General features: G+C 39.8%; 1 protein-coding gene across 6 annotated transcripts in view; it reads right to left on the reverse strand.

Moving 5' to 3' along the window:
• Positions 1-1,709: 1,709 nt before the first annotated feature.
• The window catches only part of Pappa2 (pappalysin 2), a 256,051-nt gene continuing 232,820 nt past the window's right edge, over positions 1,710-24,940 (reverse strand). For all 6 annotated transcript variants that reach the window (XM_031386494.1, XM_031386463.1, XM_031386444.1 and 3 more), the window contains exons 23-24: positions 6,928-7,026; positions 1,710-4,962 (exon numbers count right to left, since the gene is read on the reverse strand). In XM_031386494.1, the coding sequence (XP_031242354.1) occupies positions 4,888-4,962; positions 6,928-7,026 (174 nt within the window). In that variant the 3' untranslated portion in view covers positions 1,710-4,887. The remainder of the gene's footprint in view (positions 4,963-6,927; positions 7,027-24,940) is intronic.

Genomic DNA, 24,940 nt, shown 5'->3' on the forward strand with positions numbered 1-24,940 from the left:
AGAGAGAGAGAGAGAGAGAGAGAGAGAACCAGCACCAGGTCCAGAGACTCATTGGAGAAATTTAGAAGTGTAATGCATTCTGCTAACTGTTTTTTCCATACTCAGAACTTCTCATCACCTGCATGACCAGAATGGGAGGTGCAGGTGTCTTAGCTCAGGGCTCTCAGCTTAGGGATGACTAGTCATGTCATTTCAATTTGTCAGTCAATGAAAACCAGACTTTCCCTGGGGAATGCTATTAAGAAGAATGCAACCTTGCCAGATGTTTCTGTCCAGCTGTCCTAACTGGCATGTTCAAGGGCATCTGCTTATATTCAGGGCTTGGCATATGAGAGGGCCGGGGCTCAAGGAGGATTCCCTACCATTTAACATGGAGAGCAGGAAGAGAGAAAAAAGACTAAGAAAACCATACGGAAATATGTGTGTACCTTCAAACACAAACAGATGAAAAGCTGTTACCTTGCTCATTGCAGTAGGGTCTGGGCTCACTTGTGGGTCTATTGGGTTACATAGAGTACAACAGAAAACACATCCCATTTAAGAGCAAAGAACAAAACAAATCAAAGCCAAATCTGGAGTCTTGTGTAACTGGAAGCTTACTACACATACTTGCAATTTCCTAGAGTCTCTCCATCACTCAGTTTCCTCACTTGTAGAACAGCAAAAGCAAAAGTGATCTCGCCCTCACCCACAGATAGCCAGAAATCCCAGGAAGGCACTTATTGCAGAAAATGCCAAGGAATCATTCCTTTTATTATACAATGCTTATTTCCAACCACAAACCTCTTTCCTGCAGTGCAAAGTTAGGTTTCCAGCCACCTTTTCTTCTTGTCTTCCCAAGTGTCTGAAGGGGGTATGAGTAATCCATCCAGCCTTCCCAACTGTGCCTGGCATGACTGGAGAACTTCACTTCTAGGTCCCAGGTGCAGCAGCCTCTTCCAGGGCTCGGATCTCAGGCTTTCTGTGACATTTCTAACTATTGGTCTGGTCATCAAGCAAAGTTCATAAAAAGAACAAATTCATATTCTTGCTACCAAACTTGCTCTCCTGGCTCTCTTTATCCCCTCAGACATGATAGTGTCACAGGAGGTGCTGGCACCACCTCTGACCCTGTCCATCACTTCTTCCTTTCTTAGTGTTCACTACTTATTTTATCTTTTTACACTTCAGTATCCCACCAGTCAGGCTTGAAGCTAGTTTAGTCATGTCATCTGGAAGAACTGTCTTCTCCAGACTGGTGGTTGGTGTTCTTATCTGAAGTGAGAATGTGTGATTTTTTAGACTCCCCACCCCCTGAGAATTAAATAAGATTATGTTTACCAACTGCCTTGTACATATTAATTTAGTTCTGAGTTTCAGCTAAACTGGATGTCTCCCTGATGTCTGATAATGGACTCAAATGCCACTTCCTCTTGGCATCCAGAGATGATGCTTATCGAATCTGAAATGTAAATGATTCTTCTTGTGTATTGTTTCACCGCTCACAAGGCATTTGGCATCACATTGCACACTCTACCTTGGTAAATGTCATCTCTTCCTGTTGATTCCCATGTTTATATCTCTTTCATAACCTATTTATATAAAAAATAGTTTTCAAGTGACTGCAGAGAATTACCAGCCAATAAAGGAAATGTGGGTCTGGTTTAGGCCAATGGTTTAGGTCTGAAATAATGAAATCATTGAAACAAAGAATAAGACACCAAATGCACTTCATATTTTATGTGCTGATTTTTTAATGAATGTTTTATAATCTTATAAAATAACTGATGTAGCTGTTTTACATTACAATACAGTAGATCGGCCCCGTTCACTGTGTTTTCCATCAAACTGTCCCCTTGGGTGCTAACTGACACACTTGATGGTGACCACATAGAATAGGTGATGTGTCAAAGAATAAGGCCTTAAATGTTGGAAAGGAAAGAAAAGAACCAAGAAGACTCTACTGGCTGCCGTCTTTGCCAGGATCTGCTCATTGACCCTGCTGACCTCTTTTCTTTTCAGTATCCATGATTGTAGGCTGCCGTACAAACTATCAAAGTCAGCTACCTTTAGGCTCAAAACTCTGGTTACCAGGAACAATAATAGGTGACTCTGGAATAAAGAAACAGGCAGAGGAGCTTCTGTAGAGGGCCCTGGATGTCTAAGAAGAACTGAATATAATCAACTGGGGGTAAGCATGAGTTGTCCCTGGGATCACTGATCATTTTCTTTATTAGGGACTTAAGTTTCTTTAAACACTGGAGCCAAGGGACAAAGTCTAGACAAGACTGTTGCCTCTGTCTAGCTGATTATAGCTAAATGACCTTCAGCCTGGGGAGCTGTCCTCTTGCCTTCCCAGGGCAGGGTGTATGTTGCCAAGAAAGAACAAAGTATCTTAAAGTGAAGCATGGGATCAAAATGTTCTCTCTGTTACTCTGAGTGGACTTAGTGAAGAGACTGAACATGGATGCACACTGGTGCCCATGAGTGCTCTTGGGCATGACAGACTCTGTGCACTGACTTGTGCCCAAGATAACTATTGCTTTCTCTGTCGTGATTTGTCTAAGGCAAAAGTTGACACATATCCAGGAATCTGAATGCTTCTCCAAGGAAACAGTGTGTGTGTGTGTGTGTGTGTGTGTGTGTGCATTTAGTAGAGAATTTAAATTTTTCTATTGGTTTTTTCATATTAAACGTATCAGGAACCAGAAATATAAATTGAAATATTTAGTAGAAAATTTAAGCTTTTCTATTGTTCTTTCCATAGTAAACTTATCAGAATTCAGAATATGAATTGTCCTTCCTGACAGAGGGTACTAAGTGTGACCTAGACAACAAACAGTATTTAAGCACTGTTTACCTTATTGCTAGGAATAGAAGATTAACACTGCCTTTCCCTTTCTCAATGGCTTTGTTATCCACATTCCACTTATGCATAGGTAAGTATATGTATATTGCCATATCCACAATCACTGCAGAATATTGCTCTTCATATAGAGTAGGGGTAATGTGCTGCTGCTGATAAATAGTATTTCCTTTCTCATTTTATAGATTAGTTGCTTCAGCCTTGATGATGAAGAGTAGGAGGAACAGGAGGACAGGTTTTGGAGATACCAGAAGTGACTCCAAGTTTTACTTGGTCTTAGTTTCCACTGGAGGAAAAAATTAGGGGAGACAGATATCAGAGCCTTTGTAAGAAGACCATCATTAAAAGAAAGAAACTATGTCCTAACTCTCTTTCCAGGTGTGATCCAAAAACTGTTGTAAGAAAACATACCTAGGACAGATCCCATGGAAAAATATGAGCTTAAGATGGATGGACAGAGAAGTGTTAATGTGACTGTTTTGTCACATTAGCATACAGCTATTGAACAAGAAGTGGTAAGGACAACATGGATCCTGAATAGTTGAAATTCTTCTTTCTCCCCACAGAGTGTCACCCTCGCTCCACGTGTTGCTTACTGGGCTACAAACTTCATACTTTGCGCTTGAATAAGATTTATCTCGTTGCTCGAAGGATCTCTGGCCTCCTTTGGAGACTTGGAACAGGGGCTTGTTCACTCATTCCATCCTCTTATCCTCAGACCTCATTTCATCTTGACCTCTCACCTCTCTGACCTTTCACCCCTCTGACAGCATTTCCCTCTTCCAGCACCCTCTTCTTTCATCTCTTATCTCCCCCCGCCCCATTTCCAAATCTCCAAAGCATTTTCTTTTCTCAGAAAAATCAACAGTTGGTGATGTGGCTGTGAACAATGGCCAGGCTTTGAGACTTGTAACAAGGAGAGACAGCGACTGGCCAAGTATGAAGAGGGTGTAAGTTCCTGTAAGCTTGATGTTCAGAGAATGAGCCCTCATACAAACTTTTTTGGCTAGCTGGTTGGCTGACTGGCTGACTGGCTGGCTGGTTGGCAGCTATACTTGGACTAGGTACATGGAAAAGTAGAAAAGACCCTGGTCTTCAACAACTCCAGCTGAGAGTTCTGAGAAGTGTAGGAGAGTTTGTATGCTCCTTTTGGTAGATACTTAGAAACCATTGTCTATTTCTCCTGGACCTGCTGCCAAATAGGTTCCCATTTGTAACTTTCCATGCCTCTTGGTCTTAGCATGCCAAGTCTATCTCCTTTCAGTAGGCCCAGCTCCCAGGTCATAAAATGATGATCAGCTGACAGGCCAGCATCCAGAATTCCATCGACTATCTTCTCCCCATCCGACCTGCCAATCCCTATCTATGGGAGGAAAGCAAAAGAACCTTTCTTTCTGTCCTCGAAGCTTCAGTATCCCTCTGGACATGAACTTCACAGCAGCATTTGTGGAACAATGGATAATCTGTAGCTTAGTAAACAGCAAAATATATAATATATAATATATTTATATAATTATGTTTAAATACTTATAGAGAAATAGCTAACCTCATTGTTTGAGAGAAACCACTCAAAAGAAAGGCAAAGGGCCAGTCTGGAGTAGATGAGCCCTGAAAGATGACAGTCCATCTGAAATGGGTATTGACAGAGTCCCTGGCAGCTTATCTTCTAATATTTTGATACTGGTTTACATGTTGGGTGGGGGCTGAGCCACTGACGCGTGCAGAGCGGGGAAGGAGAGTGAGAGTTGAGAGAAGGATGGAGCAGAGTACAGATGAGGGAAGGGGTCCTGTTCGTCAATTTCTCCTTCCATTTCTAAACAATTGTCTTTGTACAGAAATGTTTGCCTCTAATCCCTCCCTACTTGGACTACTTAATGCATTAACTGGCACCTACAAATATTCTCTTGCATTTCTTAAAGGCTCTCTTCTGAGCTCTCCTTCCACCTTAGAAGCTGTCGTGTTTATTCACCCTTTGCATCCTGGGATGGGAGCTTCTCTTTTAGTCTGCCTCCAGGACAGAGGAGTGGGCTCTGGTCCTAGAGTTACTGGTTTTCTTCTGCCTTGGGGTCTCGACAGGTGCATTCATCCGAGTCGCAGTCTGCAGCAAATGGAATGACCTAGGGGAGTGAGCAGGAAGTTGAAAGCATCCAGTTTTGGGTCCAAGCTTCACAATTTTCAACTGACTATAATTTTCCTTATTTTGTACTACAAGAAGCATGAAAGTGGGGGGTTCACATCTGAAACCTGGAATTAACACTGAGTCCTTTTATTATATACAGTATCATTTTAGGCAAGATAATCCTTCATTTCTTCATTTCTTCATCTATAGGGTGAGACGACATGAGTACCACCCTCCAGACAACATTTGTGAGGTTGGGCCAAATGAATACTATAACACATTTATACCTGTATCTATACCTATAACTATTGTTGGGATAACTCATAATACTACTGACAATGTACAGTTAATTTTTGTGATTACTGTAATCCTCATAGACATAAGGATGAATGTTCGCATGCTCTCCTTATGAGGAAGACTAGAACTGACTTAGAGCAATGGCTGCTACATATTAGCAAAGACTCCCTAAATGTTCATGTTTCTGACTTCTCTATGCTCTTGGAGCAATGGGATCATCTGGGGCATCTTCATATGCATGAAATTTTGCCTTTCCTGAGCCTAGGATATACATTGGGATTGTGAATCATTGCATATCCCTTCCCATTGTGTATGGCTGTTATCTCAATTGTATGTAATTATCCCATTTTAGAGATGGTGTGGAAAAAGTTGCTTTTGTCCTGCTTGTACTGTTAGCATCAAATAGGCAATTCCCTTTGACTAACTACAATTAAAATATAAGACTATAAGACTATTTTAAGACATGAGAATTGTAAATATTCTACCTTTCAGGTACTATGATTAAATGAGTTGAACATAAATGTCCCATATTAGTGAAGATGTATTGTTCAGTGATTGTGCAACAAGATCGTTTGCACATGTGAAATAGAACAAGATATAGAGTCAGTAGAGAGGTAAAATAATGTGGCTTTAGAACTTCAGTTTTTCTGTTAGCTAGCCAGAGGCACTAAAATTCCTAGACAAGTCCCAGGTGTGCAGAGATGAAGTTGGGAGAATTAAATGACTTCCTAAGTGTCATGTCTTCTTGAGTAGCCTTTTCCACAAGTAAGAATAGAAAGTAATTGACCTGTCTTCTGACTTAAGGTCAAAGTTCATGATCTGTTTCTCTTAGTTCAAGATTGATTAGTTTTCAGAGAAACAGAGGCCCAAATTGGTTGGTGATTTGATGAGTGGCTAATTACTCCATGTTAAGTCACTTTGTTCATATAAAAGGCTGAGCATAGTGCCTGGCACATAGTAAGTGATTGGAAGAGAAAAACTGTCAATGGTATACCAGTCTGTATACAGTTGATCATGGCTTTATTATGGAGATACATATAGAGAAGGAAATACCATCTACATATCTTAAATTCATTGAATTTCCCAATTAGCTTCAAATGTCCTCAGAGCACTTGGATTTTTACTCATAATATTGAGATTTTTCAGCTCACTCAATTTTACAGACATAGGGAGCCTATCTATTGATCTAACAGAACCAAGAATAACAGGGACAAAGAATATCTGACAAAAGGGCCTTACTGATCTGGTCCAGAGAGTGACACACTCCTATGATATATTTGTCACAAAGGACTATTGGGGCTTTTGATTTAATTACAAAGATGAGGAATATTAACTGGGAAGCTTTTTGTTGGTAATCTAGGTCTTTCAAAGGGAAGACATTCTTTTGTTTGGGCAATAATAAGTAGGCAGGAGACTAAAAGCAACAAAAGTTGTAGTCCAATGGGCAACTAGATTGGCAGTTTAGTAAACCACGCTCACCACCTTATCTCCTAATTACTTAATCTCCGAATGACTTCAGAAACTCCTGTGTTTACTTCTTATAGTTTCCACTTAGTAACTGGGTAAGAGCCAGTTATGATGCACCGTGAAGGGGGGCTAGCAAAAGTCCCACTAGTTTTGGAGCCTTGGCCTTCCCACCCATCCCAGGTGCTTCTTGGAAATTTACCTTCTTGGAAGAGAGCGTGGAAGAGCAACAGTCTCCCCCATCATAGTTGCAGTAGGCACGGTTATTGATAGTGTCACACCAACCATCTGCTTGGAAAGGCTGTGAAGAGACAAAGTCAGTTTCCTGTGGAGCTTCGTGGGCCCCCTTCCCTCTCCCCCAAATCACCTCTAACCTACTCCAAATACTCAAGAGATTGTGGATGAGCACCCAAAAGGCAAAACACATTCTCAAAATGTTGAAAAGTCTTAAGAAAAAAACCTTTGTGTCCAAGGCACTGTCTGATTTCACATCAACCCACTGTTTCTGGCCCAGTGTGAGTACTGCTGGTATCATTAAATGCTCTGATCAGTTACTGTAGCTTTCTTGTAATAACAAATCTTTATAGTATGTACACTATACTTCTACATTTTAATTCTGCTAATTTTCAAAAAAAAAAAAAAAAACAACCAGTGTTTGTGGCAATGTTGGTTTTATCAGTGAGAAAAGAAGAAATGTATATAGATGATATTCTCCCACATCACATAGCCAGGGTCAGGCAGAGCTAGGCATCATTTGTCATATATCTTGCCTGTAATGTTACTTTTCTTCATTTTTATGCCCATCTCTTGATTTGCTGAAGCCTGGCACTTGAGAGACTCCAGATATCCTCAGGTGCTATGATGATATACACGTTGTCTGTCCAAGGTGAAAGTGACCCCAGGTTAAGGTCACCAGGACTGGCACATGTAATGCTAGAACTCACAGAAGCTAGACACAGCATTTGAACAGAGAGGGCTGAGTTATTTCCCTACATTCCTGCTACCACCATCAGTTAACAGGAAACAAAATAGGAAAGGGGCCCAAACTAAGCCAGAGTTAATGGAGTGTTTCACCCCAAAAGAAAAAGCATGATAAGAACAGCAGCAAGCAGTTAAAAAAACAGTTCAGCAGACCAATATATTGCCTCTCCAGAGAGCTACCTCTTGAAGAAAATAGACAATAAAGCATCCAGAAGGGTCTATCAGCAAGCCTACCTGCACTGTATCCCTCACTCACCCTCTTCGGCTCATGGCCAAATGTAAACTCTTAGGAAACATCTCATGGATAAGCTCTTTGGATCACAGGAATTTCGTGTTCTGAGACCACCTTCAAGTTACATGTGAAGACCACTTCTCCCCTACCCTCCTTAAATGTGAAATACAAAGATTATCCCACAGTCTATCCTGCTTTGATGAAATAAATCACTCAATTCTGTAATGACTATGAAATAATGTTCAGCAAATGAGTTGTGTCGTAATAAGCTCATCCAAGGCATTACTTCACTGTGTTGATTTATTCTTTGGGGTCCTGAGGTCATTTAAACATCTCATCCTAGACTATACCCATTTGCCAACCATTGAAAAGAAGCTACTTGTTGGGTCACACATCTCTATAGCCATGTCAGCTGAAAGTGGATGGGAAATGAATTCTGTTTGCAACGTGGACCTCTGGGAGAAAGAAGAAGGTTCAAAGATGAACATTTGTCTTTCACATGGGACCAGTTACTTTTGTTCCTGAAAACTTGAGATGACTACATAATAAGGAGTCAGGGGACCAGCTCCATCTTTTAAGGTCCTTTGGTTTCCTGTTCTTTTGTCAAGTACTTAGAGAATAATTTACCCACTTAGAACAAAATACTCTTCCTCCAACCTTGACTAATTAATTGGCCAAACTTGGTCAACTCCTTTTTTTTTACCATGTATATAATTGCTATAATTATAAAATCTCACCTTGCATATCTCTCCACTACATATCCATGTACTAGCATGCTTTTTAGAATGGAGAGGATGTTGTCCTTTAAAAAAATAGCTTATACTCTGTACATGCATTTATGTATATTTATGTGTATTCTAGTGCATGCATGCATATTTGTGGAGATGAGAAGACAACTTTAGGTATAATTCCACAGGTGGCATTTGTGTTTTTATTGTTTTTGTTTTGGTTATGGTTTGCAGATAAAACTTATCAAGTGTGCATGGCCAGAAAGCCTTAGAGATTGAGTGTTTCTGCCTTTGTAATGGTAGTATTAGAAGTATGTGCCATAAAACCTAAATTGTTTGTTTGTTTGTTTTTAACAGGGGTTCTGGGATCAAACTTACGTCCTTGTGCTTGTAATAAAAACATTGCAAACAGAGCCATCCCCCAGATCCAGACTATACTTTTTGAATGGCTTTAGGAAGGAATGGCTTCTCATCTCAAGAACTTAAGGGAATCCACAATGAAGCAGTAACTCCCTAGGTGATCTTCTCTATGGCTCACTGGGCTTCTATTGCATTTATTTCTAAAAGGTGTTTATTTTTTTACTTCTAAAGGGTCATACAGAGAGGAAGGAACTTATTAAAAAGGGGGGACTATAAATACAGAAGAAATTTTGGAAAGACTGAAGTGTTTAATATACTAAATACCTACTAGAATTAATTGCCCCTCCCCTAACATGCCAAAACCAACCACTCCACCCTCAACAAACAGAGTCTCCTATAGCAACATGTGCCTGGGAAGACTATTTGAATCCAAATCTACGAAGGAAAAGGGGGAAAGGAAAAATGACTGATTGATCCAACATTTGAAAGCACTCAGAGACGGGGTAGAGAGGACTTTCAGCTCAACAGCTGAAGATGTCAGGCTCAGTGTACAATTCCTCTCTTTAGGCTACTCCTTGAGAGAGGGGGCTGGGATGGTTTCAGTCCTGTGTACCTTGCCCCACCTAGAATATACAACTCATTTATACTGTAAAGTGTCCTGTGCAAGTGTAGTTTTTAAAAATCTGAAGCTCACTTCTTAGAGGTCATTTTAATCATGCTGACAAGAAAAAAAATCTATAAAATGCAGCTACTTATACAGCAAAAAGTCATCATATGAGCATTAATTCTTCTCAGTGTTCAGAAAGATTAATTTCTATAATAAATATGCTTCCTCTTATGCATGTGCAAGTATACACACACACACACACACACACACACACACACACACACACCTTTTACTTGTTATCTAACATTGAGACAGAATTCCAAGCCTATAGATCATAACTAAAATAAATTCTTATATCAAAGGCAGTGCCTGAGTTGCTCTTCTTATGATGAATTCCCTTTATGGTAGCCATTTTGGTTGTTACAGAAAGACTTAGTTTACTAGCCTTTTGGTGGTAGGTGGTAGCTATATTGCAAGAAAGTGAGACAATCAGATAAATAATCAACAAAAGCACACTTGGAACGTGTGCCAGTTTATTCTATATGCATAGTGTTGGGAACTACACTAAAATAAATTCAATTTTATGTTCATTAATTCTACTATTACAGGTTTCTTGTAAACAGATTGCAATATTCCCACTGTGTACAAAGACTGGTTGTTTGTGGCTCCTGACCCAACAGACTGAGACACAGAGATGGTGACTCTGTCTGTTGTCTATGGTTTTAGTCATTCAGACCAACAGTGAACATTCTTGATTCTATACCTATATATGCAAGATTCTGTTAAAGGGATACTGAAATATTGAAACTACAGCTTGAGTTCTTGATGATAACCACTGTTAGTAGTCTACAGTTTGATGGGCTAGCATCGAAATGTGGCTGAGAAATAACTTGACTCAGATTTAGGGATGAGAGGAACCCCTTTGGGAGACTGATTCTGCTCCATCTGTCCTCTCAGGGGAATGGTCTAGGACTAGATGAGTCCACAGAGACAACAAGACTGAAAGAACTATCAAAGGTAAAGAAAGATGACAGTAGAGAAGAAGACCTCAGTCAGCCTGCCATAGAGTCTACCCTCAAGGGAGTTTTTTGAATTTTGATTGATAAGCTGGCAACACAGCCATTGCTTGGACAATACTAAGATATTTTTTGTCTGCACCTTACAATAGAACCTAAGACCACAACTATGTTCTAGGAAGAAGTTCGGACTCCCACCATCCTACTTTGCTAATAGAAAGTCTGGGAACTCAACCAGATGGGATTCTCCCTCTGGAATCCTTGATGCAGAAATTCTTGTTTGATTACAGGGATGACTTAAACCAGAAGTAGACATTAAAGTTTGACCTGATACCAAGCACTATTTTCTTTCTATATGTCATTTCTAGACAAAGTTTACTGTTACACAAATGAGAAATCAGAGCACATCTATTTGTTCATTTAGATTAGTCCTGTTTCAGGACTCCAAAGATGCCTCTTTCTAGAGAACTCTTTCTAGAGAAGCTATGATGAGGCATCCACACTAAGCTCCAGAGAGCAGACTGATCTGTGGACCAAGTTTTCCCACTCTCTGGCTCTTCAGTAATGATGACATCTTGCCCATGTTCATTCTCAACCTTGCCTTGTACTATGTGGTCCCAATGCTTGAGTGTTCCCAGCTCATGTTAAAATACAATTGCTATTAAAATGATATTAAGATGTGAGACTTTTAAGAGGGAACTGGGCCATGGGAAATCTGTCCTGACAAATGGATTAATGCTAGTGTCTCAGCAGAAAGTTCCTTGTAAAAGGGGAGCTTGGCTTGGCTTCTTTCCCTTCCTTTCACCACCTTCTCTTCCTCCTTCTTCCTTTCCTGACGTGCCTTTCACCATTAGATGATAATTTGACCTAAAACATCCCAGAGTCCATGACAGAGTCCAAGTGGGAGTCAATGAATTTATATTCATTACAAATAATCCAGGTTTAAGTAGTCGTTTTTTAAACAGCACAAACAGATCAAGACACCTCAGCTGTGTCCTCTGTATCCATAATGCTTTTTGTACAAGAGCTTTAACGGTTGTATGATGTGGAATTCCATTATAAATCTTCTCTAAGAATTTCATAGGCAAAGCGTGGAAGGTTTTTGATCCATTTATGGATGTATATTGCCAGAACTCTACTTGTTCATCAATAAAGTAACCAAGTACAAATATTGGCAATGATAGCAATCAAAGGTGTGGACATGAATTAGTGGGATAATTATAGAAAATAGCATGAAGTTCCTGAAACTAACATAATCCACCAACCCATTCTTGGGTACATATGGAAAGGAATGGTGAATAAGTGTGTTTGATTGTATGTTTGTTTTATAAGGGCCACAGAAAGAGGAAATCCTAGGAAATAGATGGAAGCTTAAAGACTACTTATTGTACAATCCCCACCTTACAAATAAAGAAATGGGGCTTTAAAAAGTGAACTGTGGCCAGGAGAGTTGGCTTAATCAGTAATGGACTTGATGGGGTATCACAAGGATCTGAGTTTGGTAACCAGTACCCATAGAAGTCAGGTGTGGTGACTCATAGCATAATCCCAGCACTAAGAGTAGGGGCACAGAAGGATCTAGAACCTGCTGGTCAGCCAGTCTGCTTGAACTAAGGACCTTTGGGTTCAATAAGAGATCATGCCTAAAAAACCAAAAACTTAGAAAATGATTGAAGAAGACATTGAACATTAACTGATGGCCTCCTCATGCAACTGCACACATGTACCTACATACATGCATGCACACACAAATACATGGTCATGTACCATATGCAAGTTAACCACCTCATTTTCAAAGCTAGTTCCTGGAAATTCTGGGAACAGAGGGTAAGTTTTACAATTACTGGTCAGATGATCTCTCAGATCATTTTATTCATCTTCTAATTTATTGGGAATGAATGAAAATTTAATTTCCTTTAATGTCTCAACAAAAGGAGCTGAGGTAGACTAAAGTTCATGCCAAATAAGAGCCTTAGCATGCTAGTTTCCCTGAGACTTGAGCCTTGCCGGATTCATTTTTCCTTAGAATGCCTATCCTCAGGAGGAAGTACTAGTCTGTTCCAATTATTTCAACTGAAGCATTTTGTTCTGGGCTTCTCAGTGCTTAGTTCAGGCAGATTAATGTACAGTGTAGTCATTGGAGGCAATAGATAAAGGAAGTTGTGTTACTCTTTCAACACTCACCCCTGGGTATGAGAGAAGGTTCTATGCATGCCACAGCTGCAGGCTTATAATTACTTGTGGAAATATACTATTAAAATAAATAACTTAGATATTCATAGACACATCTTCCTCTGGAAAGTCTTCTCTAGTTGAATCCAGAATTCTCTCTGTCTTAGAGTTTACTATGGCATTATTTTATGCATGTACTTCATAAAATTTCACATTTGGAAAGTTCTATCAAAGACTTGGGATCTAATACCTATTCTAGTTCCTAGCCTCTAGTTCAGTTCCAGACACAGTAATTTCTGAACAAATAAATACATATGATTGTTCTGTTCAGAAATGAGAGGCTAACTCCATTTGCATAATTTATGACCAGTTCCCCATTTTTACTCTTCTTCCTTTGATAGGACATTATGTAGACGTGCTGCTTCATTAGAATCACATCATTTATATATGCATATTCATATATTTCTATTACATTTTAGAGTATTGATATACATCATATCCTACAAGGAAGAAGTCAAATATAGAATCTGAAAACTCTTTTTGTATAAGCCACCTAAAATGAAATGGAGGAACCATTATATGGGTTGAAGGGGTACTTGAGGCAGGAGAATAAGGGACATGTGGAGGGGGTAGCCAAATGTAAGTATGCAAGAAAATGTAACTGCTCAAAAACTTAAAGAAAAAATTAAAAACATTCAGTTTCACTGCTAGGATTTTAAGACAGGAAAACCAGAACAAAAAGAATACGGTAAATCACAAAAATCTTTGGCATGATTGCAAATCAGCAACCAAGTTGGAGTAGGAATAACTAGATCACAAGGTCTTCAAAAAGTGTGTCAAAATCAGGGACACTTGCTATTTTAATAAGAAAGCTCATGATGACTATAAAGAATGGCACAATCACATGCTAATGTTATACAGGTAACATGGCTTACTTGGAAGATCAGAGGGTCTGGCCCTGCTTATTACTAGCTCTGAAGTCTTCATAACTAAAATCCAAGCTTTTGATGATCCCATGAATATCTAAGATGCCAAGAACCCAATGGAGTTTTAGCTTAAAGGAGCACCATCTTGAAGGCCAGTGCTCAAGTCTGTAGTCAATACGCAAGAAGTCATTGTATACACTGACATACACGAACATACACTTTGATGGCTATCAGAGGGAAGCTGACATGAATTCTAGGCATTTTAGTCTTCAGTGTTTTTAGGACTTGGGAATGGATCTATGTTGGGAACCATGAGAGCCCTGAGATAAATATCCTGCCCCAGCTAATTGAGAACCCGGAGATTAACATCCTGCCTGACAATCACAAGGATGTGAACCCTGAGATTAATATCCTGCCTGACTCATAAGGATCCGGCTTGGCCCTGGGAAAAGAACATTCACGGAAATCCACCCCCTCTCCACCTGTCATCCACCTGCTCCCCACCTGTCACACTGGAGCTCAACCCCAGAAGATCTTGTAAACTTCCATCTCCCTCCTTCCTCTCCCCCTCCCCTCCAAGATTTTTGCTTTAAATATGGTCGGCTACACTAAGTAAATGGCTCTTGACAAAGCAATGCTTCCTTGAGTCCTGTCGTCTCTCTCGCCCATTCTTTATTCACAGGTTGTGACCCTCCTCGTTCCCCAGAATAACGTGACCTGCAGGCCAGGTCAGATCTAGGCCCTTCCATGTGTTAGGAAACCAATCTACCATGGAACTATATCCACTGCTCTTTTTCTCTGATGGCTTTACTGAGTGATCATTGATGTACTTGAACTCACTTGGTAGCCCAGTTCAGACACCCCAATAACTTGCATCATAAGCCTGTGCCGCCTTGCCTGGCTTGGGCTCTAGTCTTGTTGTCTACAATGTATCAGTGGCTCATGTATAGTTTTATGGACTCTGTAGGAGGAACTCAAGCTTCCTCTTGCCCAATCTAGCAAACCTATAGAAAAGGCAAATGGAAGAAAGATGCAATGGAATATGTTTACATCTCACACCAGGAACAGAGCACATCTCATAAAATGACACAAGAAGTAAATATCCATGGAGAAACATGGTTGAAAGAAAATTGGAATAGAGGAAGAAAAGCAAACAAAGTAAGATCACAGGACTTTCTTCTCTGTATGGTTTCATCTCCTTCAAAGGACCCAGATCTCTAGCACTAATTCAGAAAACATAAAGACTTTGGTGCCTGAATGAAGATTAAGAGCGTAGATACCATTTTTGATTGACACATGCTCAGAGTCCTGCCTTGCTCAATTCTCCTGCTACATTATAAGTAAGTCACGTTACTATAAGAAATAGCACACTTGCTTGGACACCTCACAGGATTATTATAATGGGTGATTGAACAATGGAGCCTCAATGATTAGGACAGTATTTGACCCACAGCAAGTACTTAATAGCTCAGCTTCATGAAGGCAAGAGAGAGGCTACCACTACTGTACGGCCTCATAGGCTGATAAATGAGTTCTCTAAATCAAGGCCCCAGAAAGCAAAACCTCAAGATTCTGCTACCAACACTTTTGGGACAAACATGGATGCTCCTAGCTTGGGCAGTATCCTGCCCACTCACCTTCATTACAAGCAGAAGGATCTGAGTTGTGAGGGGGCAACGGTCAGGTATACAAAAAGTCTATGAAATATGTAAAGTGTGTGTGTGTGTGTGTGTGTGTGTGAGAGAGAGAGAGAGAGAGAGAGAGAGAGAGAGAGAGAGAGAGAGGAAAATGAAATGGAAAAGGAAAAGGAAAAGGAAAAAGAAAAAGAAAGTCTTCCTGGGCTCTATAAACTAGAGTAATACTCAAAACCATAGTGGTAACCTTTCAGTCAACATTGGTTCCTCTCTTCTGACAGTAAGAACAAATGCCATGGGATATTAGAAACAAAATGGGGAAAGGGAGCCTTAATTTAGAAGAAAACAAACCTGCCCAACTTGTTAATTCATAAAGGTAATTCTGAAGAAGACACATGGGATTCATCTTTCAATGTTCACTTAACATCAACTTAATCTGTTGCATAGGTGTGTTTGTACAAGACATTGAGCTGATGTAAGAGAAGAGAGGCTTCCACTCCCATGGAGCATATTGATAGAATATTTGCTTAGCATGTTAGATGTTTTGGTTTGATCCCCCAAAACACAGGAGAAGATGAGTAGAGAGAGTAACATGGATGTATTCTTGCTTATGTGATTCCCCTAGAACTGGGTTCTTTTATGTTCAAAGTTTGTGCTTTTGATCTGGAGATATGGAGGGCTTCAATAAGCTGGGGAGGCATCAGGGGAGTTCCTAAATAAACAGCTGTTAGGGCATTGCCCTATTCAAGAAGGAAGACAAATGCCATACAACAAGACTGTCAGGAAACCTTACAGGCCACTTGTCTCACTCCAGTTATGAAAACAAGAAAACCATGAGCAGGAGCAGCCCCTCCAGATCTGCTGTGGAGACACCAGAAAGATATGAAGGTATTTCAGTATTAATTTTTGTGGAATTTTGAGCTCAGACTAAGTCTGTATCACAAACATAAGTACTCTTGACCCAAGCCATCAGATCACCCAGAGGTCTGCTCCTTGGTACCTACCATTACTTAACAGGATTTAGAGATGTTGTCTGCATTAAGAAGGGAGGACATAGTTGGTGTACAATCACATTTTAGGGGGATAACCGATAGAAATCTAGATCAATGGATTATACAGGGTCAGTTGTATCAAAGAAAAGTGTTATGTGGAAGACAAGTAATAGATGGAGAAAGATTTTGTTGTTATTGTTGATTGTTTAATGACATGGAGTTGGGTTCCAATGTCTAGATAAGCAAAGAAGTAGTTCTAAGTGAAGGCAAGTTATGGAGGTCATATAAAGATAGAGAACTACCTATTTGTCACATGGCTTTGGTGACAAATAGGAGGCATAGAATATTTTATCTGTTAGTGAGGCCTTGAGGGGGGGTCCTTTTCAACCCCCACAACTAAGAATAGCCACTACCATGGCTTTGAACAGAATGAAAGATGAGCAAAAAGTTTGTAGGAGTGTTGTGGCTTAGACAGGACTTTATGGAGAGAGGTATAGCTCTGTGTGTACCTTGGAGCCAGTAAGAGCTCATTAAATGATTTCCTGGCATAGGTACATGTATACTCTGATTGAATTCTCCAAATCTGTCTTGTCTTCCCCACAATCAACTTCAACTCTGCCTACCCCACCTATCCCTGCCTTGGGGTAGGCAAGAGCCTCCAAGGCTAGATCACCTTGTGAGGAGAGGCAAGACTGGGTGAAGAGAAGTTTGGTGTATATAGATATGGATAATTCATTTTGCCCTGAGTTTTTCCACACTGTTAAATGGGAGGGGCCATGAGGAGGTGGCCTGAGGTTTGAGGAAAGAAAGATTTGACTATCACAATGGTTTAATATGACTGTCTAAATATAGGCGTGCTCAGAGTCGACTCTAAAAGACAACAGGCTGCTGCTGAATGACTCCGAGAAAAGCAGTAAAATTTCAGGCCACTGTGACCATCATGCTATGTGGGATGGGTCCTTCTGGTGCCTTCCCTTGGTCACCTCAGTAGATAACTACTCTCTCAGTTCCTTTTCTTTGTGTGTCCATCAGCTGCCCTGCCAGGCCACTTCCTCTATGAATTCAATACGTGTTAAGCTTAAGAACTCGCATTCTTGTGGAAGGGAGATCAGGGAAGAAAAAGAAGCAGGTCTTGGGCAGAGGTAGAAATCCTGCAGAGATGAGAAAGGAAAGTACAGTCCGTGACCCTAGAGGGTCTTGAAGTCCAGGAGCTTCTATGGAGCCCTGGAGCTTATTCCTCCCTCTGCCTCTGGCCTCTGGCTCCTTGGATAGCCTTCAGCTCATGGGAGGTAGAGGCAGGCTAAGCTGGCCACTGGAATGTTCTACCAGAGCTCTAACACGCGTGCTCATCTCTATCCCCTACCACGTATGCACACATGCCAGGCAACTCAGCATTTCTTGGCTTCCTAAGACGGCTTGTCGAAGATGACTGGGAATGCAGACTGTGGGAGGAAATGACAATATTCATTGTTTTGATTAAGTATTTTTCTTGGCCCTCCTGCTGTTTGCTGAGTGTCTTATTTTCTTTTTATTTCCCATTCTCTCTCATTCTGTTCTCCCTCACCTTTGTCTCTTCCACCTTTTCTCTCACTCTCTTCTCCAGCAGTTAAGCCCACTAAGAAAAGTTTAGAGGGAAAAGTGGAGAGTCCTAAGGAATAAGCTATTTAGGGAAACCACAATAGGTGAGAAGGCCTTGTCGAGGTAGTATGCTCTGTCTGAGTGGGACTCTACCGAGTTTTCCCTGAGTCTTCCTAGATGTGAACTACAGCTGAGAGATCTTATTTTCTCTCTTTTGTATATATGCAATATAAGCATGAGTAAATGGATGCATATATAAGCATGAGTAAATGGATGCATATATGTAAGTACGTGTATTCATATACACAAATACATCTATGGCACACAGATATGATACAACATATAGATATTCCCTCTCACATCTGTGGGACAGTCTGTATAATTATTAACACATAATTATAATATGGATTTTATATAATACACACATAAATACACATACATATACACCCCCACACACACATCCTCTAGAAGCCTCAGGCACCAATAACAAACATAAAGGTCAAATTATCTTTATGAAACACAGTCTTCCCAACAAGTAAAATGCTATTTTTAAATGTTATGCTGTATATGCTGTGTACTCTAAAATGCATATTCATGAATCCTCATAATAACCAAATATGGTTGATGGTTCTATCATACATATTTTAAAGATAAAGAGTTTTAAAGATTGTAACTGTCACATAATGTGATTTAGAACAGCATCAGCATCACTGACTGATGTCCAGGCCCATCAGGCTCACAGGACCTCTAGCACTGTGATCCATGTGTACATATATTCTTCACTTCAGCCTTCCCCATGTACATATAGTCCAGTCTCCCAGCAAAGCCATCATCAGTATGGCTAGCCATCTTCTGTCCAAGGAAAGGCCAATGTCACATAAATCTATGAGAAATATATCTTATAAGAAATCGAATATCTACCTAGAGAGATGGCTCAGTAGTTAACAGTCCTTCCTGCTCTTAGAAAGGACTGGAGTCAGTTCTCAGCACCTATGTCAAGAGTCTTAAAACAACTTGTAATTCCAAATCTCAGGAATCATATGACCTCTTCTAGCCTCTGTGGACACTGAACACACAGCATACATGTAAAGACAGGTAGGTATATACATACACACAAACACAAATATAAATATAAAGTTTAAACTTTTTAAAAAGATGCTGAATGTCAAAACATTTATTATGAGCCAAGTATTATACTCACAGCTAAAATCTTGACCACCTAACTTATACATATTTTATGTGTCTCCTATATACATGGTATCTAGTACATTTCATATAAAATAAAGTTATTGTCTTAAGAAGATTTTTGTTGCTAACACACAGAATGAGGTAGAATATGAGAAGCATCAGAGACAGCAGAGAAGACATTGGAAGCAAATAAAGAGAATTCCCTGACTAATTAATAACATCACTCTAATAGATCTTCAGTCATTCACAAAGGTGAGAGATGGTATACTTAGAATGGCTTTTATGTAGTATATGGGATTAAACTTAATCTTTGAAGAATGAGTAAGATATGAGTGGAGAATTAAAAAAGAATAATCCCAGTAGAAAAGCTAAAGATCAGCCAAGATTTGACGTGAACAAAAAAGGAATAAAAGAAAGAAAAGATATATCTGTGGTTTTCTGCTTCAAAATTAATGATCCCAGTTTGGACCTGTATCAAAATCTCTTTCCAGAGGAATTTGGTCCATATCCTGAAGACAATAGGGAACAACTGAAGAACTGTTTGAGCAGAAGAACATGACAAAAGCTATACTTTATAGGGTGGATCTGAGGACAATACAGAGAATGTTTGGGAGAGAATTGGGGTGGAATGAGCTGGGAGAAGTTCAGATCAAATAGCCTGAGTGGAGAAGGACAGAGCTGACTGCTTGTAATGTGGAGTGGCTAAAAGCAAGCAGACACAGAGTGATGAAGAGACATTGCCAGTAAGTGCTGAGTGCTTAGATTTGGGGAGAAGATTGGTGGAGATAAAGGTTTATAACATTTTGACTATTTGAATCACGATATGTTTTTATTAAACAGTTTGCTCACTGAAAGCCCAGCTAGAAAGAATCCTCCTTGCCACACTCCAGGGACTGAGTCATGGGACTCACAGCATAATCAGGAGCCAAGCCTGTCTACACTGACAGCGAGAAGCTGTATACATGTTACTTTCCCATGTAAACACAGGTCTAGAGGGACCCAGAACACTTTCTGTTCAGTCCAATCTCTGCCAGGCTTTCTCTACAACTTAAACAGGACTACTTTATGAACCCCTGGGAATAACCCAGGTCCAGTTAAATTGAGGAATGGCAAGAGGGATGGGTTGTGTTTATTCTAGAATGTTTTCTTGCCAGCACGCTTGTTTCTTTTAGGCCAGTCTAGTTTTTAAGTTCTTGTGTCTATGGACAATTCAATTTGTGTGGTTGATTCTTGTGGTTCTCCGCCTCAACCTGTCACGCCATCCTGGGCTGTCAGCTGGCTCTTCTGTTCTGTGATAATTGGTTGGTCTATTCCATTTCACTTTCACCCATATGGAACCTATTCTTCATGAGAGTGTCTTGTTTACATTCTCTTTATCTACGGGATGCTTGTCTGTGTGTCTTAGCCACTCATCCACTGATAAACTGCATCTGTTTCACTACATGTTTTTGAGTCTCTGAGAAGTTAGGCAGAGTTCATTGGCATACCTCCTCTGCCTCCTCTTCCTTGGGCTGAGAGTTTGCAAAGCCCAGGGAGGTGGCCTAACAGGTGGTGGTCAGCAACCCACACTCATCTCTCAGTGTCTTAAAACATTCTCCTTCTTAGTTTATGCCATGTACTTCTTTCTCTGGGTTTAATCTTTTGAATCAGTTTATACTAGATTAGGAATGAGCTCACTTACTGGTTCTATATTTGCTATCTCTGTAGCTTTGGAAAGCTAACGACATGATCAGCCACCTAGTTTCCTCATTTATAAAACAGGAATGGTTAAAAGAAAAATACACCAGGTAACAATAGTTCCTCATCATGTGCACTGGGAGGCAATACAGTTAATAATGTTATCATTGTCTAACTTGGGACCAGCAGTTCTTTCTTTGTAGTTACTTCCTGACCACAATGATTCTGGAAACTGAATCTTGATGGTTCCCTGTCTGTGAAAGTAGAGAGCATTCAACCATCCTCTGGGGTGGCTTCTAGACAAACATATCACCATTCCTGTCTCTTTACATTTTGGAACCCAAGGTTGGTATAAGCCAACCACTTGGCAACAGTGCAACAGATCAACAGTACAGAATATGGCATCAATACCAACAAGGTATCTCAACAAAAGTATCTGAGAAATGTCCAGTTACATAGCCTGCTTGCTCTACTGTTGAGAGTGGAGGTTCATCCACAGCGTGCTCAAGTTTGTCCAGTCCCCTGTTCTTTCCTCCACCATTCCCACCTCCATGCTGTGCTTAACCCTTGGAAGATTTTCATCTTTCTACCACAGTATCTATATATGCTCCCCCTCTGGAAAGCAGCTGACACACTCAGGACCAAAGACTAAAAGGTCTCTGCAATGAAATAAACTATAAGGCAATCTGTATTTTAACAATGAATATTAACAGAAGACATGAGAAGAAACATATCCATCTCAGAATTACCCAGTGGAGCTAAAGATCTCTTTAAAAATTGAAAACAACAATGTTAACTTGCTCTCTCTCTCTCTCTCTCTCTCTCTCTCTCTCTCTCTCTCTCTCTCTCTCTCTGTCTCTTAGAGAGACAGAGACATGGAGTGAGCATGAGCTAAACATGAGTTGTTTAGGAAAATTTTCAATTTAAGCATTTAACTGATGTATCATCCCTTCCACATTCCCAGCACTATTTTAAAAAAGAAAAGCATGAAGAACTAATAAAAGGAGGAGGCTGGGAAAATGGTTCTGAGGGTAAGAATGCTTACTGCATGGGGACCTGAGTTGAGCTGAAATCCCTAGCAGACATGTAGGAAGCCCGAATGTAGTCGTAATTCTGTGAGCTGCAGAGGTAGGAGGATGCTCAGGGCTTAGTGGTATTCCTAATGGTTCCCTGTCTAGAGTAGCTTTGAGACACAGAGTTCCAGGTTCAGTGAGAAACATTTTCTCAAAGAAATGAGGTGGAGAATGGTAGAGAATGGGGCTGACAGTTCCTCTGGCTTCCATGTAAACAGAAGAGGGGGCAGAGAGAGAGAGAGGGAAAAATAGACGGAGGGAGACAAAGAGGAAGAGAATAAATACAAATGACGATGATGGTGGTGGTGGTGGTGATGATGATGATGATAATGACAATGATGATGATGATGATGATGATGATGATGATGATGATGATGTTGATGATGATACAGACAGTAAGTCTCAGATGTAAAAAGACATACGTCTTCTGCTATTCTGTCCCAAGCTTGTCTGGACAGGTCTAGCTATCAGGATGGGCACACTGTATAATATCAGAGTGGATGAACACCACAAGAAGGCTACAGGAACTCACATTTTAATTACAATGTCTTCAAGGTCACAGGAGTCTCCAAAGACAGAGGTCATTCCTGGAAATCAAATAGCATTCAGACATGCACCACTAAGTTTAATATTCCCTACATTAGAAGACCTTGGTTAAATCTAATCTCATTTTTTAATTAGTCCTTACATCGCCTGGTGAGGCAGATTATTATGCTCATCTGTATTCCACTGATGAGGAAAATGAGACAAAAGGCCATGCCCCAAGGTCACTTGGGGAATGCACAACAGAGGTGAAAATTAAACTTAAGCATTCCAATAGCAAGGGAGAAGACTTTGGGGAATAGGCTTCATCTATGTTTGTTCAAGGTTTTTCATGTCTGCATGATGTAGGTTCCATTTACCAGCAGGTTTACATAATATAAAAATAACATACTAGTTCTAGTTCAGAACCACAATATTCCACCTTTAGTGAACAGGGAAATTTACCAAAGGCAAGCACAGCTGACCAAAATGAGCATTACTTAGTAAAATGTGAATATTAACATTTATATAAATTGATATTTAATTTAGCTGAAGTTATAGAAGATTATCTAGGTCTCTTACCCTCTAGAAGCTGACTTAACTGAATGTTCAAAATAAGTAGAGCAAGAAAAAGCACCCATCTCCAACTGAATAGGTAAGAGCCAGGACCTTTTGTCCCTGTATAGCAGGAGTTTAAGCATTGTGTTGAGAACATCCTGGCTGTATTTTTTGTTTTGTTTGTTTGTATTTTGGGGGATATTGGTTTGTTGTTGTTTGTTTGTTTTTGTCTAAACTGTTATCAGTATACAGTATGACAGATAAGGCCATGGTATTGGAATCCATCAACCTCCCCTTTCAACCAGTTGACTTTATCTTCAACACTGCTCATTCTCATTTCTAACTACCAAATATGCACCAAGCAGTAGATGAACATTGTATTGCTCCATCAATTCAGGAGAGAGATGACAGTGTTCTACAATCTAAATCTGTTATCATGATCTCTTGTTAAATTACAAATCATATTACTTCCTCTCTTGCTGAGACTTTTAATGCTCAACAGCTGTCTGAATGCATAATGATATTGTTGCTTGCCACACTTAGAGTGGGCTTAAGACCATTGGAAAAACAAATATGAGTCATGAGATATTTTTGGTTGAAGGGTCTCAGGGAATTAGTGCCCTTTCAGTTCTTTGCCTGTCTAGAGGCAACCATGGAGACAATGTGGAGAGGGTAAAGAATGGGTAAGGTAAATGGGTGGCTGCTCTAGAGTAACACTGGACATTACATGATTGAGAAGCCAATTCTTTATTCTTTTAAATGAAAGAAATTGGTAACAGAAGTGGGGTACTATCATAATAAAATACTAAAGTGTGGCTTGGATCTTAGATGGAGCAACAACAAAAAGTAAAGTTGTTTTAGGAAATAAGAAAATAAGTTACTTATTTAGGAAGCTGTTAAATATTTAAACAAAACATTCCTTATAGTTTTTATTGTCGTTGTTGCTGGTGTTATTGTTTGTATGTGAAATAAATCATAAGCATTCAAACACCTAAGTCAGAATATTTAGTGAAACCTATTGGTTTAAGTAAAGAATCTTTGAAAAGTATCACTAGGGTTAGTGAGTGGTTCTTACTTTCATTTGATAAAGAACTACAATAAAAAGGAGGTGAGACAAGGTCAGCAGAACTGACTAAATAACAAACAGGAGAAACTCCATAGTCGTTGCTACTAAAAAAAATAATAATAAAGCTATTTCTTAGCTTCAGCTGGTAAAAGCTAAAACTGATTACAGTACTGTCTGTATTATAATATTGTAATATGCTGGCCTTAAGATGCCTATAGCAAACAAGTGGTGCAGACGCTCAATTCTTTTCAGTAAAATGATGTAGTATTATTCACAATTTCTAATAAAATATAGGTGATCTATAAGTAGTTGCTATGTGATATTGTTTAGGGAATTGTGGCAAGAAAATAGCCTGTTCATGCTAATTACAGATGCAGTATTTTATGGAATATTTTCTGCACCAGCTAGCTGAATCTGGGTTGTGAAACTCACAGGTATGGATAGTCAACCACAATGTTTTTTTGGAAAGGCCACCTAGGACAAGCTAAGACAACACCAGGGGGCCAAGGGATGCAGAAGTCAAAGGCGATATATACACCAGTTACCACAACCTTTAATCAGGTAAAAGCAATCTGTTGGAGATCACTGCAGCTAACAAAATGACTCCTAGAAATGAAACCCCAAATTACACCTAAAATGACATCCAAATGACATAAGCTCAGAATACACTCATAGAAATAGTCAAGTGTTTGAAAGACTTGAGAGTTCTGCTCTTAGCAAATGGATCTGAGCAGAATTAAATATATATAAATTCATAAAGCTTGAGAGAAGCATAGTGTCAACATCACTCTCAGTGTGGATGAAGAAGCCTTCTAGATGGAGAACTTAGAAAAGAACTTAAGTCTGTTTGAGATCTATCAGGAGAAAGCAGATTGCAAACGTTGCTCAGATTTCCCAAAAGGAAT

Source organism: Mastomys coucha, unplaced genomic scaffold (genome assembly GCF_008632895.1).
Source record: "Mastomys coucha isolate ucsf_1 unplaced genomic scaffold, UCSF_Mcou_1 pScaffold1, whole genome shotgun sequence".
NCBI lineage: Eukaryota > Metazoa > Chordata > Mammalia > Rodentia > Muridae > Mastomys > Mastomys coucha.